The 15,660-nt window shown below is 45.2% G+C and overlaps 1 protein-coding gene across 5 annotated transcripts in view; it reads left to right on the top strand.

Annotated features, from left to right (window-relative positions):
* The window catches only part of SH2D4B (SH2 domain containing 4B), an 87,592-nt gene that overhangs the window by 30,749 nt on the left and 41,183 nt on the right, over positions 1–15,660 (top strand). For all 5 annotated transcript variants that reach the window (XR_003437844.1, XM_027129712.1, XM_027129708.1 and 2 more), the window contains 3 exons: positions 456–615; positions 1,702–1,849; positions 15,014–15,161. Coding sequence is in view for 4 of the 5 variants with exons in the window: in XM_027129712.1 (XP_026985513.1) it covers positions 456–615; positions 1,702–1,849; positions 15,014–15,161 (456 nt within the window). In the remaining variant the exon portion in view is untranslated. The remainder of the gene's footprint in view (positions 1–455; positions 616–1,701; positions 1,850–15,013; positions 15,162–15,660) is intronic.

The following is a 15,660-nucleotide window of genomic DNA, read 5'->3' as shown; positions in this document are numbered from 1 at the left end:
AGAGAGAGAGAGACAGAGAGAGAGAGACAGAGAGAGAGAGACAGAGAGAGAGAGAGAGAGAGAAAGAGAGAGAGAGAGAGAGAGAAGACTCCCGGGCTCCTAACTGCCTTGGCTTGGGAGTGACACAAGTCTTCCTTCAGCGAGTGCTGTCACCTGATGTCTTCTGTGCTGAAGATTTCAGGGTCTCTGGGCTTCGGACACCAGTTCCAGCTTTGAACACCTGCTCCAGCAGACTGACTTGGCTGACATATTGCTCCCTAGAGGGAGTGGGAGAGGGAGATGGCCATGGACCTGCACTCAGGTCAATGTCTCTCTGGCATCCTCTTTGCAGATGACCACGTTTTGTAGGGTGGCGTGATGGTTGTGCACCCCTGGCCAGCCCAGGTCATTCCTGACTCAGTACAACTCAGACCTGTTTCTCCTTCCTTCCTTGTTCTTCCTGTGTTGTGAGGCAGCGAGTGACAAGCACATCCAGTGGCTCCTGGGGGCAGATGGCGAAGTCTGGGTCTGGGTCATGGGAGAAGGCCCTGGAGACAAGCCCTATGAAGAGATCTCTGAGGAGCTGATTGCAGAGAGGGCGCGGCTGCAGGCACAGAGGGAGGCGGAGGAGCTCTGGTGAGAGGTGCCAATGGGTACTGGGGTGGGTCCTGAACACGGAGGCTTGGGGTGGGTTCACATTAAGGACAATAGGTTACGGGTGGGAGTGAGGGGGCGCCAGGCAGCTGGCTGGCTGTTTGGAGCTCTGCTAAGATTAGGGGACCCAAGCACTAGTCTTACATCAGGTAGACCTTTTGGGTTCAAATCCTGGCTCCACTAATTCGTGGTGAGCTGATCCAGGGCCTCAGTTTTCACATCTGTGGTTTGGGCATCACAACACCTTTTCTATATGGATGTAGTTGGATTTACTGAGATAATGCGTATGATATCCTTTTGCCTCTTTCCTCACTGAGTTGTCCCAAGGACAGCAGAGCAATTTGAATTCACTTTTAAAATCTGCTTGTTCCTCGTCATGTTACCTCCATTTCTCACACAAGATGGACAGTTGAGCCCCTACTGATACTGGGGGGTCAGACTTCTTTCATAAACCACATTTGACATATTTTTTGCCAGACTTGGAAATTTGTATGAAGTTGACTCCAACATTTTTCCCCCAGTTTTTAATGACAGTGTTTTAATCATAAAATTGTAACGTGTAAACAACATTGAAAACTGTAAAGAATCAATTAAATAACAACTCAGTACCCACCACCTAAGATAACCATGGTGAGCATTTGGGCAATACATGCTTTGTAAGCTGCTTTATTCACACCTTCATAAATTGATTAACATAGATCCACAGTGTTATTTAAGATTACTGTATAGTATCCCATTACGTGAGAAACCCAATTTATTGGTCTTGTTGAGGGACATTTGGGTTGTTTGCCACTTTTTATGTTATAAAAACCCTCTGATGAGCTTTTCCCTACACCTTTGTAAACTTGAGTGAGAAATGGGGTTTCTGAGGTTTTATCTTCTGGCTTCCAGAGCAATTCTGGTGATTTATACTCCCCACCTTTGCTAACACTGAGTTTTGTGAACCTCAGATATTTGCCGTTCTGATAGACCAAGAATGATTGCGCATGGTTTTTATTTGAAGCTCTGTTGGCATGTGGTCCTTCAGTTTCCCATACCTCCTGATACCTGCTGGTGTTCTCTTGGAAGGAGACAGAAGGAGGCAGAGATCACCAAGAAGTTCCGGGATGCTCTGGCCAATGAGAAAGCCCGGATCCTGGTGGAGAAGTGGAAAGTGGAGACGGAGGACCGCAAGGCTGCCAAAATCCTGGAGGAGCGCATCCATGAGGAATTCAAGGTGGGCCAGTGCCTGGGCATCTGTGTGAGGCCACCTGTTCTAGCCCCCAGGCCCCTGGGGTTGATCTCTGGTTTGGACCGGTCCTTGGCTAATGAGTGCTTTATGAGAACAAAAATCTGGCATGTCTGAGCAGGAAGGAACTTGACACACCATTTGGGCCAATACACTTCCCCTTGAACAGATGAGGAAATCAGGGTCAGACAGGGGAAGAGACTTGCGAAGGCTGTGTGTACTGGTGGTTGGGGACAGAGCCAGGATCAGAACTCATCCCTCTGCATCCCAACCCAAGGGTCCTGAAACAAGGCCTGAAAAGAGCTGAGTTTGTGGTCAGACCAGCCTGGGATCCAGTTCCAACTCTATTGCTTACTGCTGTGTGACCTTAGGAAGCTTAGGAAGCTTAGGAAGCAAAAGGGTGTGGCTGCTGAACTTCTCTGAGTCTTCACTTTCTTGTCTGTAATATTAAGGTAGTAACAACACCCTACCTGAGATTTTTGGAGGATTCGAGGAGATGAAAAATGTATATTTTTTGCCCACGATAGGAGGTTGTTTGTAACCTTGCATATCTACTCATTCTGAGAGAGTTTGGAGCTGTTAAAGGAGCTTTACTGTCCTCTGGCAAGAAGCTTAGGTTTCCCGAAAAAGAAAAAAATTTTTTCCTGGTTCCTATTTTGAGATTTTTTTTTTTTCTACAGGAATAATGCATTTTGGGGGGATAGAAAGCTCAGAAAATACTATAAACAAAAAGAAAAAAATGATAATCATGCTGAATCTCAACAATTGTATTATTTTGTGAATTGTATGTTAATGGCATTTGCTCATTTTTGAATTTTTAAAAACTTTTCCCCCCATAATGATTAGATAATGGGGACATTGACCCCTTAATATCATTTCTATTGCAAATAGTTTTTCTCAGTGTTGTTGTTGCTATTTTCTTAATTTTGGTTATAGTGGTTTGGGATGTACAGAAAGTTAAAATTTTTATTAGCCAACTATATCGATCATTTTCTTTATTATTTGTTTTATGCATAGAAAGATCTGTGCCATCACAAGCTTATAAAAATACTAATCTACATTGTTTAATATATCTTTCCTTATTTCATTTCTTTGCACTTAATTTTTCTTCACTCTGGAGTGTGGTATGATGTATGGCTCTCACTTTATTTTCTTCCAAATGGCTAGCCCGTTATCCTAACATCATTTACTGTGTAAACCATCCTCTCTCCTCTCACTGGATTTGCTGCCTCGATTCTTACTTACTTTGGGATCTTTTCGTGGATTTTTCTTCCTTGACTGATTATTCCTGAGCCAGATTTAATTGTTTAATTATATGCAGCTTTAACATAAATTTTACCATCTATTAAAGTCAGAGTCTATCATTACTCTTCATTTCTAAAATGTCCTTGGCTAATCTCATCCATTTTTTCCTGTTAGAGATACTTTTGAAATATTTTCTCACTATCCCCCTCCCCCCAACATCAAAAAAGCAACGTGGTGGTTTTTATTGGAATTGCATCAATGCTATTGCTGTATTTGTGGAGGATGAACATTTTTATAATATGAACAAGTAAATCTTCTTGTTCAGGAATGTGGTATGTTCTTCCTTTTATTCAAAGCTTCTTTTTTGTCTTTGATATAGGTTTTTTTTTAAACACCTGTTAATGCACTGGCCACCAATCCCAAACATTCTCAATGACATACGTACCTGTGGGCTTCTAATTTTTGGACTTTGGTAAAATTTACTGTTTTATTTAGGTGCCCTACATTTCTTTCCTAATTAAACTTTAGGCTTAATATTTTTTATTGCTATTGTGCTCATTATTTTTAAACTTATTGCAATTGCTATTATATATTTATATATTGTTACTGGTCTCCTTAGTTAACTTTCCTATGAGTTGCATTTTTTTCTAGGAGATTCTTTTGAGTGTTTGTTTTTTTTTGGCTGCACCATATGGCTTGTGGGATTTTAGTTCCCCAACCAGGGATTGAACCCGGGCCCTCAGCAGTGAGAGCACGGAGTCCTAACCACTGGACCATCAGGGAATTCCCATCTTTTGAGTTTTTAAGTGAAGCAATATTTACTCTAAAACACTTTATTTAAAAAAAAAATTCAAACTTGAAGAAAAGTGGAAAGAAAAATAAAATGAATACTCATATATTATCCACTTAAATTTACCAATTATTAATATTTTGCCACATTTTCACTCTCTTTCCTTCTCTCTCCATGCATGCAGGCACACACACACACATACAGATACATGTATGCACTTTTTGGTTGCTGTCATTTTGCTGAACAATTTGAGAGAAAGTGGCAGACATAGTAACTCTAACCCAACGGTTAGCAAACTATTTTCTGTAAAGGACCAGATAATCAATATTTTGGGCTTTTTGGGTCTGCCTCTGTCACAACTACTCCCCCAGACCATCATAGCACAAAAGCAGCCACAGACAATATGTAAACAAAAGGGTGTGGCTGTGGTCCAGTGAGACTTTCAATAATGCATGTCAGCCAGGTTTGGCCTGGGAGCCTCAGTTTGCTGCCTCCTGATCAAACCCTTCAGCAAGGATCTTCCATGAAAAAGGACATGTCCTGTCATAGCCACAATAATCATTATCACACTGATTGAAATTAACAATATGATTCCATAATAGTAACTCAGATCTAAGCCACAGTGGAGAGGTATTTAGGTTGTATTGTTGGATTTTGCATATGATTATTTAAATCTGCTGGGGAAGAAAAACAATACTTTTTATATGTCTCCAACAGCGAAAGTCACCTGTTCCAATCTCTGGACTCCCTCCTCCCTAGAGGTGAGCTGAGTCCCAGATGCTGGGAGGGTAGCTCAGTGGAGCTGGGGTCTTGGGGCTCAGTTCCCAGCAGAGATTTTCTGGTTGATGTTCTTCTTGAGGACCTCAGTGATCGACGGATATAAATTGTGGGCTGGCTGTGTGTCGGGGTTCATGGAAGGATCATAAAGCTCTGTGGCCAGGCATCAGGTTCACTGAGGGACCCAAATGCAGGCTTTGGTGTTATTTCCAAAGAAGGTTGTTGTTATTATGTGTTTGTTTGGGTTTTAAAAATTAATTTTCTAAGTGTGGATGTGTTTAATATACATAATAACCCTGACGGATATGTCTGCATTTTGAGGAGCCTCAGAAGTGCAGGTAGCATCTCTGAGGCCCTGGAGGGGCTCATTAAGGAACATCAGATCAGACTCTGGCATTGGACAGTCCATGTTTATGAGCTGGAATATTTTCTGTCAGAGCTGTCTGTAAATGAACTACCCGTGTATTGTGACGAGCTCTTCATCACAGGAAATGGTTACGTGTAGGCTGAAAGTATCTGAAAAGGTTTCTGTGGTGGATTAAATATGCCTCTTGGTAAGTTTTTGGCCTCACCTCCCTTTGAGAAGTGGGGTCTGCTTCCCATGCTCTGAGTCTCCACCGGCCTTGTGGCGAGCTTTGGTCTGTAGGATGCAGTGGAAGTGACTCTGGGTAACTTCTGAGGACGGGCTGTAAGAGATTTGTAGCTTCTACCTTTGCCCCTCTGGCAATGCTCACTTTTGGAAGCTGCCTCATGAGAAGCCCTCCTTGCCCTAGACTGCCAAGTTGCAAGGACACCCAGGCTAGAGCCAAACAGAGGCTACGTGGAGGAACACCGAGGCACCAGGCACGTGAGTGAAGCCTTCATGGTTGTTCCAGTCAATGACCTCAACCAAGTGATTGACCTTGGCTGACACAATGTAGGGCTGAAGGGCCACCCAGCCAAGCCCCACCCGAATTAATAGTCCACAGAATCACAAGCACATATAACGGTTGTGTTTTAAGCCACTGAATTTGCTGATAGCTTGTTGTTACTTAGCAATAGATAACTGCAACAGCTTTGCCAAAGGGATTTATGCATCGGGCTAGAAATTGGTTTAGATAGTTTTTATGTGTCTTTCAACACCAAGATTCTAACATAATGTGAGTCTTGCATGCAGCAATGCAGCGATAACATTCATCTAATTTAATACTTTTTTCCCCCCTGAGAACCTAAGTGCAGGTTGTTTGGGGGAAGGTGGTGGTGGTAGTAATAAACTCCCTGCTCTCAAAAAGCTTACAGCGCGCCAGGGGAGAGGCAACTCTATGAGCAGCCCTCAGCCCTAACCACGCCCAGGGGACCATAGAGGGCGAAGGTCTCTCCAGGAGTCTTGCACGAGCAAAGACAGGAAATGGAAAGGAGATCTGTGGAACGATGAATGGTCCGCTGGGGGCAGAGAAAAAAGCACACAATGGGTGGAGCCAGATGTAAACGTGGAAAGGGAGGCTGTGGAGTCCTTGGATGCTACGCTAAGGAGGTGGACTGTTTTCTGTGGGCAAAGCAGACCTGCGAGGATACAGAGGGCCATGGTTGGGTCAAGTTTTATGAGGATAACTGGTGGGGATGGTGTGATTCAAGTGATGAAAGTTTGCAGGGAGAGAGAGGCCAATTAGGAGATCTTTGCAGTGGTCAAAGTGGGAAATAAGGGTCTGGACAGAGTCTGTGACTATGGAGAGATAGAAGGGGATGGGCAGAGAGAAACGGAGGTCGTGAAATCAACAAGGCTTGGCATCAATTAGAGGTCGGGATGAGGGAAAGCAGAGAGCAAAGTGTCTGAGCCCCAGGCTGAGGGATGGGTACAGGGCACCACCCTCTAACCGTGGGGACTGGGAAGGAGGCGCAGACTTGGAGGAGAGAGAATGTGCTTGGAATGGCTGTGCTGAGGGGGTTTTTTGTTGTTGTTTGTTTGTTTTATTTCATTTTTTTACCACCCAGAAGGGGGAGAGGGGTGGGGGCTAGAGGAGAGGAGAGAACCTGGATGAGAAGCCTGGTGGTGGAGGGAGGTTGGCTGGGCTCACTTTGGGCAGCCTGTGCTGAGGATGTAGACGTGTTCTGCGAATTCTCCTGGTCATAGGAAATTCCTTTTAGAAAATGGGGGGAAAACAATCTCAGAACCTTGTGTAGGGTTAAAGAGGGAACTTCAAGATAGCAGATACAGACAGCTAAAAACATGTTTAAAAACCATTCTGTTGTGGCTGGTACCATTTGAATGAGATTTACATAGAAGTTTTTTTTTTTTAGAAAAAAGGAGATCATGAGGCCAGATAAAATTTGCATTTTTTCCCCTGCTTTCTTAACCCATAAGACTGATTTTGAATGCTTCTCCCTCTGCTTCCGACCACAGAACATGGGTTAAGGATCCCGCTCTCTCCCTGTCCCTCAGGGCCTGTGACCTCCTTTCTCCACCTCCAAGTCTCCTGCCCCCTCCCGCCTCCTCCCAGTTTCCCTGATGAGGAAGACAGCGTACAGCTAAGTTGTCCTTTCATTTTTCTCTGTTTTCTATTCAAGGCCACTCTCTTTTTGTTTTTTCTCCTTTAAGGCTGGAGTTCATTTTGGCCACCTCGTGACATCCTCCACAACTAGAGAAACTATCGCTGCCTTATTCCCAATCAGGTTATAACCGGTGGGAAAACCTTCCAATTTCCATTTTCTCTCGAAAATTGTAGGCTTTATCTGAGTTTCTCTTGGACAAGGCTGGCATCAACTAGACAGCGTGGTGTGGTTTACCCTTTCCCCATCACGGATCGTCACAAACCCTCTCTTCATCAATTCGTTAATTCACTCACTCTTTCGGTCAGTGTTGTGGAGCACCCAGTATCTGCTAGGCCCTGTGCTGGGAACTGGCGATGGAGGAGTAAACGACACAGGCCTGGCCCTGTCCTTTGGGAGTACATCATCCCACAAGGCACAATGGTATCATTGGGGCCAGGCTAAAAACGAAAATGACTCTACCTTCCAGAAAAAGCATCTGTCTCCGTGACATTTTCCATTGGGGTGAGACGGGCCAGGCCTCTGTGGGCTCCTGCGGTGTGCTGTTACTGATGGGTTATCAGGAGAAGGGGGATTGAATAAGCTGGACAGCTCAGAGGGCTTTGGGCTTGCCAGAAAAAAGCAATCGACTCCTAAGGTGGAAGGCGGGTGTTTTTGCCTATCTGCCTTTTGGCTGCATTGGCCTTTGGCTGCCAAGCCTAAGAAAGATGGCCTTTTCTTCAGTCATCACAGGTGCGCCAAATGACTCTGAAAGCAGCAACAGTGAAAGTTTTCAGGCAGTTTTAGCTGTGAAGGTTGAGCATTTTAGCAAAACCAGGGCGAGAATATGTAGGACTCTTTATTTGTAATTGAAAGCGTTTGCTTTTGTCGATGCATCTCTGTGAAGAGCTTGCCTTTGTCACGGTAACTTACCAGCTGCTTTCCTTTGAGATGGAGGTTGGTGCAGGTTTCTGGCTCTTAGGTGTTGTCTCAATCTCAGGAGGAAAGGATTGAGTGAACAGTGGCACTGCCATCCGTCTATCTATCTGTCTATTTATTTATTTATTGGGAGTAATTTTTTCCCATCTTTATTGAGGTGTAATTGACGAATCAAAATTGTATGTGTTTAAAGTGTACAATGTGATGTTTTGATATACAGGTACCTTGTGAAATGATTACCCAATCAAGCTAATTAACACATCCATCACTTCACCTAGTTACACTTTGTGTGTGTGATGAGAACACTTAAGATTCACCCTGAGACAATTTCAAATATACAATACAGTGTTAATTTATAGTCCTCATGCTGTACATTAGATGTCCAGAATTTATTCATGCTGCATAACTGAAACTTCGTGCCTTTTCATCAAACACAGCTTAAGTATCTGTAGACAGAAGAATAGATAAAAGAACTAGTATATAAGTATATACGGTGGAATATTATTCAGTCTTAAAAAAGAAGGAAATCCTGCCAGTTGTGACAACACGGATGAACTTGGAGAACATTATGCTAAGTGAAATAAGCTAGACACAGAAAGCCAGATGTTGCATGAGCTCGCTTAAATGTGGAGTCTAACAAAGTCAAACTCGTAGAAGCAGAGAGTAGAATGGAGGTTGCCGGGTTGGGGTCGGGGGAGTGGGCACTGCCATTGACCTTGCTGCTTCATGTCACCACAGCTGGTTGGAGTAGGAACACCGCATTTAATTTGAGGTGGTTGGTCAGATGCTATTTATCTACGGTACGCCAGTCATGACCCTTCAGTGTCCTAAATTGTGTCCGCTTAAATACATATGTTGAAGTCCCAACCTCCAGTATTTTAGAATGTAACTATATTTGGAGCTAAGGTCTTTAAAGAGGAAATTAAGTTCAAATGAGGTCTTTAGGGTGGGCCCTAATTCCCTATGATTGGTATCCTTAAAAGAAGAGGAAATTTGGACGCAGACATGTATGAACACAGAGGAAAGACCATGTGAAGACACAGGGAGGAGATGGCCATCTATAAGTACTTTGTTATACACCCCTTATCCTTACAAGGGAGTAGGACTAGGGGGTTGAAGCCCCTCTGGCTCTGACGTGCCTTGACTGCCTGGATTTTCCCTGAAATCCACGCCTGTCTGGAAGACTCCTGGGGGCACATGGTGGATCTATAGTCCCCGGGTGGAAGCTGTCTTGGTTGGTGCCCTGTGTATTGCGTGATGTGGTGACCACAGTCAGGTTGGGGATTCCCGGGGGAGGAATAGAAACCTACTGTATAAACTGTGAAGTGCCGTGCCAGTGTGGTGTTTCATTTTTGTGCTTCTGAGATGCTAGTGACTGATGAAGGTGAAATACAGCTTTGGGATAAGATTCAACTTCTGCTTTGGAGTCAGACAGACCTTGGTTCCACTTTTGCATCAGTCATTGACTCTCTGTTCTAGTATTTCCCATCTTAAAACTAGCCAACCAACACACCGTCCCTCCCCATTTCTATCTTAACCCCACGTTCCCCTCCGGCTGCCACTTCCTGTCTCTGCTCCTTTTTTACAGGAAATGTCTTGAAAGGGTTGTCTGCGGTCACTCCCCTGCCTCCGCCACGCTGCCTGGATGGCTGCCCATCGCACCACCAGGGCTGCTGTTGACAAGATCTCCCATCACGTCCTGAGACCACGTCCTGCTGTCCCTTGTTGCTTCTCTATCCTTATCTTTTGTGATGTCTCAGCAGCCTGAGCTCAGCTTACAACTCCCTTTTTACTTGAAATGCGTTCCTCCCTTGGCTTCCCCCACGGACGTCGCCCCTTCTGGGTTTTTATCTTACCCCTTGGTCTGCCTTCTCAGTCTCCTTTTCTGGCTCCAGCTCTTTCTCCCAACTTTAAAATGGCTCAGCGCCCCAAGACACCCTGGCTTTTTTCTCTTGATCTACCTTCTTTCTCACATTGATAACATCAAGTCCATGGCTGAGAAACATCACCCCCGAGCAGAGGACCTCTCAGTCAACATCTGCAGCCTGCCCTCACCCTCAAGTCCTGGGATCACGCGTCCCACTGCCCACGGCAGGCCTCTTGGATGTCAGATGGCGTCTCAAACTCATTAAAGATAGAATTTTGTTTGGTTTCCTTCCAGCCACAGTGGATAATTCTCTACTCAAACATGCCAAACCTGTTTCCAGTGCTGGGGCCACTGCACCTGTGGTTCCCTTGCTCTGGAAATTTCTTCTCCCTGAGACTCACTCATCAGCCTTCTTATTATTTAGGTCTCAGATCAGTCCCTTTTGAGAGGACTTCTGGTCACGCAGCCTACAGTAGCCTCCCAGACTCTATCACTTACCCTGTTTTAATTCTCTGCACGCTTTATTATTTCTGATATATTTTTTATTTTACTTGATGAGTGTTTTTCTGTCATTGGAAGGCAAGCTCCGAGAGAGTGATGCTGTGTCTGCCTTGTTCACGGCTACCTCCCCAGTGCCTGGAGCAGGCTGAGCCTCCTGGGTGCTCAGTGAGGATTTGGTGAATGCCTAGATGAAGCCGCTCAACTTCTTTAGCCCTTAATTCCTGACTCCTAGAGAGTGGGTCAATAGGAAGTTGGAATTTTGTCTATGTTTTAGAATTTAAAAAAATCATTGAATTGGAGAAAAGTCCTCAATCTGTGCCATTTCAGAAGCAACAAAATCCTTGCCTTTTTTTTTTTAAATGAGGGACTCAAAACTCACAGTTACTGTCTTCTTTTTTTTTTTTTTTTGATCCATTAAAATATCAGTGGACTGAAAAAGTTATGAGCCACAAAAACAGAGAAAATGAGAGAAGGGAAGAACAGACGAGAAAATGTCCACAGAAGTTTGGTTTCTGGAAGACAGAGGGAGAGTGGTGCGGGGGTCAGCGGGGCTCCTGCAGGAAGAGGGCTGGTGGCACTGAACCGACTCAGTCCAGAGTCCCCACAGGCTCGGGACTTGGGGGCAGCAGATACATGAAGGATGGCGCTGAGAATGTGGGATTGGTGGCAAGTTTCTATGTGGAGTGGCTGGACCCTCAGGTCCCTGCTTTCACCTGTTTCTTCCAGGCTACTTCATCCCTTCCTCTAACCAGGAGGAGATGGGGAGTTGCAAGGGCAAGGTTGGGGCTCAGCATATCAGGCTGAGTGGAGAGAGCAGATGGGGGCCAAGTGGGAAACAGGGGGAGCAAGCAAAGGTCTGAACTCTGAACAGTGGGACCTGCAGCCAGGGTTGCCTGTAGGGTGTACAGGGCTGGCAACTTTTTTTTTTTTTTTTGGTGGTGGTTTTGTCTATAGCAAATTAAGAACTTGAACTACATAAAATCAGCCTGTCAGCTCTATTCTGGTGGCCCAATCTCATGTGATCCTATGATAAAAATATTGTGTTGGCCAATAGGATTCATCTGCTTTCTGGGCCACCCTTCTGGAACCAGGGCCTGGCCACTGGGCCCCAGGATGACTCCATAAATATGAATCCTGGAGCTCCTTGGGGCACTTGGTTAACCCCTTGCATGGAGGAGAGGGTCAGAGAGCACCTTGAAGGGGAGAAGCAGGCACTAGGACTCATGTGGGACCTGGTCTGGGCTTGGGGCATCTTACCTGGACCACACTGCTGCCCCTGCCAGTCCTGGGGGTACTATCTCTGGCCAGTCTTGGGGGAACTTGCAAGGGAAATTTGCAAAAAGACACCTCAAAGCATCGGTTTCCCATGAAGTGCGGGGCTTAGGTTAGGGTCCTGCTTGCTTGAGTCTAAGGGCTGTTCTACCTGCAGCCTGCATCCCACCACAGACTCCTGGGATGCTGGTGGTCTCATACCACCCAGGTAGGACAGAAAAGACAATGAATAGTCTCAGAGGAAGGACCTCCAGATACTTACATTTGAGGGTCCTCAATGAAATGGCTGATCCTTCATCCAGTCTTCCTAGAGTTAAGCCCATCTCTCAAGGAAACCCTGACTACACACTCTGAGTCTCTGTTTCAGATACATACTTACTTTTTCTCTTTAATGTGAGCAGTCAGGGAACATCAGACATCAGAGGAAAGCCTCCAACACGAATGACAGGCGCCAAATAAAACAAACTTAAAAGAAAACAAAAAAGCAAAGAAGAGAGGAAACAGATCTAAATCAGAATATGGGGGAGAAAAATCTCTAAAATCCTCAGAGACGAACTATTGCATTCATGACACAATTTCAGGATGCAACGAAGCAAAAAGAAACAACCAAAGAATAAGAAAGAGGGCTTGGGAATTACAAATGTGCTAGCTGAAATAAAAAATTCAGTGGAAGGTTTGGGGGATAAAGTCAGTGAAATCAGCCAGGAAGTAGAACAAAAAGACAAGAGACGGAAAATAAAAGAGAAATGATAAGGCACTTATAGGGTCAAATCAGGCAGTCCAGCAGTTGACACATAGGGGTTCTAAAAAGAAAAAAGCAAAATGAGAGGAGAAGAAATTATCACAAAAATTCTAGGCAGCGATGTATTAGACTAGAAGAACCTGACACTCCAATCAAAAGCATCCTGATTGCCTAACACAATCAATGAAAGAAAATCCACATCAAGGCACATCTATTAAAAAGGTTCAGGGACTTCCCTGGTGGTGCAGTGGTTAAGAATCCACCTGCCAATGCAGGGCACATGGGTTCGATCCCTGGTCCAGGAAGATCCCACATGCTGCGGAGCAACTAGGCCCATGCACCACAACTACTGAGCCTGCGCTCTAGAGCCCATGAGCCACAACTACTGAAGCCTGCATGCCCTAGAGCCCGTGCGCCAAAACTACTGAGCCCACACGCTGCAACTACTGAAGCCGCGCGCCTAGAGCCTGTGCTCTGCCACAAGAGAAGCCACTGTAACGAGAAGCCCGCACACCACAATGAAGAGTAGCCCTCACTTGCCACAACTAGAGAAAGCCTGCGCGCAGCAACGAAGACCCAACGCAGCCAAAAAAAAAAAAAAAAAGGTTCAGAATTCAGTGATAAAGAGAAAAATTAGTGCCTTATGCAGAAGAATGAGAATCCAAGTGCAGTACTGGATGCTGGAAGACAAGATAGTAAAGTCTTGAAACTTCTGCAGGAAAAATTTTTTTTTTTTTTGCCTTACGCGGGCCTCTCACTGTTGTGGCCTCTCCCGTTGTGGAGCACAGGCTCCAGACGCGCAGGCTCAGCGGCCATGGCTCACGGGCCTAGCCGCTCTGCGGCATGTGGGATCTTCCTGGACCGGGGCACGAACCCGCGTCCCCTGCATTGGCAGGCGGACTCTCAACCACTGTGCCACCAGGGAAGCCCAGGAAAATTATTTTTAATCAGATTCTATGCTTAGCTAGAAGTTACATGTGAAGGTAGCATATAGGTATTTTCAGACAAGACTCTATATAGACGTATAGATTATATATAGATCTATCTATAGATATATATAGATAAATACATACATATATATATAAATATATATTCAGACAAGTGTCTCTCTCTGCATCCTTTTCTGAGAGGTGTTGTGAGCTATGTTGCTGCAAAATGAGGACGTGGACAAGAAAGAAAACATGGAACAAAGAAACAGGGGCTTCAACTCACGGGAGGCTGAGAGGCGAGTCCTGAGAGGACAGACGGACAGGAGACCTAGATGGCAGCCAGCTGAGATGGGGAAGGAGAGGTGCATCTGGGGGGCAGGCGTCCCTTGGAAAAGATCACTGCTGTATTGCCTGTTATAAAAAAAAGCACTTGGTTAAACACAGAGAAAGATTTACTGCAGATCTTAGAGAAGTTTGGCAAACATTCAACACTCTACTTCAAGATAAAGCAACTAGTAACTCAGGAAAGAAAATTATTCGAAAGAAAAAATCATCACACTGCCATGTTTTACTGAATTTCACATGCCATTAATTGTAAAATCTATGATTATTTTAAGAAGAAAGAAAAAAACTGTTGGCTATGAAAAAGGCAAGTAGTAAGTTGTAAGACATACATATTTTAGAGATATTAGAAAGTTAAAAAATGTAATTCTTAGAATTGGTGGAAATAGCACCCTATTTGGCGTTACAGTGAACTATATTTAGTTCTGCACCCATCTTTGATTTAACCACAAATTGTGATGTAAATCTATTGTGAGGGTAAAGGAGAGGAAAAGTATGGGTATGAACCTGTGTGGGAAATATAAGTGCTAAATACTCATGTACCAAAAAAGAAAGGTAGTAGTTAATGTCTAGAATTGATAAATCAGGAATTAGCAGCATTATTCAGACCCGGATGTAACCACACGAAGGAAAGCTAAAATAATCGAGGATGGTGACCTCTGGGCAGTAGATGAGGGCGGGGTAGGTTGGGGTGAAGTGGATTGGAGAATTGATGTTTTTTTTACAACACGCCTTTTGGCATATAATGCATGATTGACATGTGTGTTCATGTTGCTTTGATTAAACAAAGGTAGAGGAAAATACACACACGGCCTTTTTGGAGCTTGAAAGCAGGATAATAATTGGAGATTTGGGGCCCCCAAACCTGCTCTCTCTCTGAAATATCTTCGCTGACAATAAGGTTAAGATATAATCATATCCTGCTTAACTGGCCCCCAGGAAGACCAGGGGCCCCTCCCCATGCCTCCCCTCCCCTCTTCCCCCAGAATGGAAGTGTGACCAAGGGTGGCCCAAAGTCCTCTTACTTTTGCAGAAAGCTTTAGAGTCTACAAATCGTTCACATATTTCAGGCCACTTGATCCTTACCATGGGCTGATTGGGTGTAAGTATCACTCTTTCATGTGCGTAGAGACAGAGCCTGGAGGGGCACCACTGGCCCACCTCTTCCCGTGACAGCTCAGCCCTTCCCTGCCCGTGCCCTGTCACCGTCACCTAACGTCATTCTGTCCCCGTGGTATCTTAGAGGAAAGAGGAAGAGGAGAGGAAGCGAGGAGAAGAGCAGATTCGCCTCCAGGAAGAGCAGAGGGCGAAGGAACTCTACTGGACCCTGAAGCAGGCCCAGCTGCAGAGCCACCCCAGTGAGAAAGAGGAACGCGAGTGGGAAGAACAGCGTGAGTAGAGCTTGTCTCTTGGGGACTGGGGGACCGGCCTGCCTTCTTCACCCACTCTCCTCCCACCTGTCTATTTGCTCAGTCATCATTCCAGTTCACTCAATCAGCCCAGAAGCCTTTGCCTGGGGTCAACCATGTGTGTGGTCCTGCTAAGGACCCAGGGGGTACGGGCTCCATCCTCAAGGAACTTACTTGCCTGTTGGGGAGGTTTCTTCTACTAAAGAATAAAACCCTACATTTACTGAGTTACCAATATTTTTCTGACTCTGTGCTAAGCCCTGGGGATCCAGAGATGAGGGATCACGGTCCTTATCTTGGGGGAAGTCACTGGCCAGACAGGAGATAGACACACAGGCTAAGGGCTTTGAGGGAAAATGCACACGTTCTGTTGGAGCACATGGTGGCTATCCTGGTGCTGTTCCAGTTGAGTTATGAAGTGAGGCTTGATGGCGGTGTAGGGGTAACAGACAAAGAAGCTGGAGAGGGCCCTTGGGAAGGA

Source organism: Aethalodelphis obliquidens, unplaced genomic scaffold, assembly GCF_003676395.1.
Source record: "Aethalodelphis obliquidens isolate GAN/ISIS:26980383/991018 unplaced genomic scaffold, ASM367639v1 scaffold37, whole genome shotgun sequence".
Taxonomy (NCBI): Eukaryota; Metazoa; Chordata; class Mammalia; order Artiodactyla; family Delphinidae; genus Aethalodelphis; species Aethalodelphis obliquidens.
Note: the sequence above shows the minus strand (reverse complement) of the source record. Positions and strands in the feature narration are given on the sequence as shown.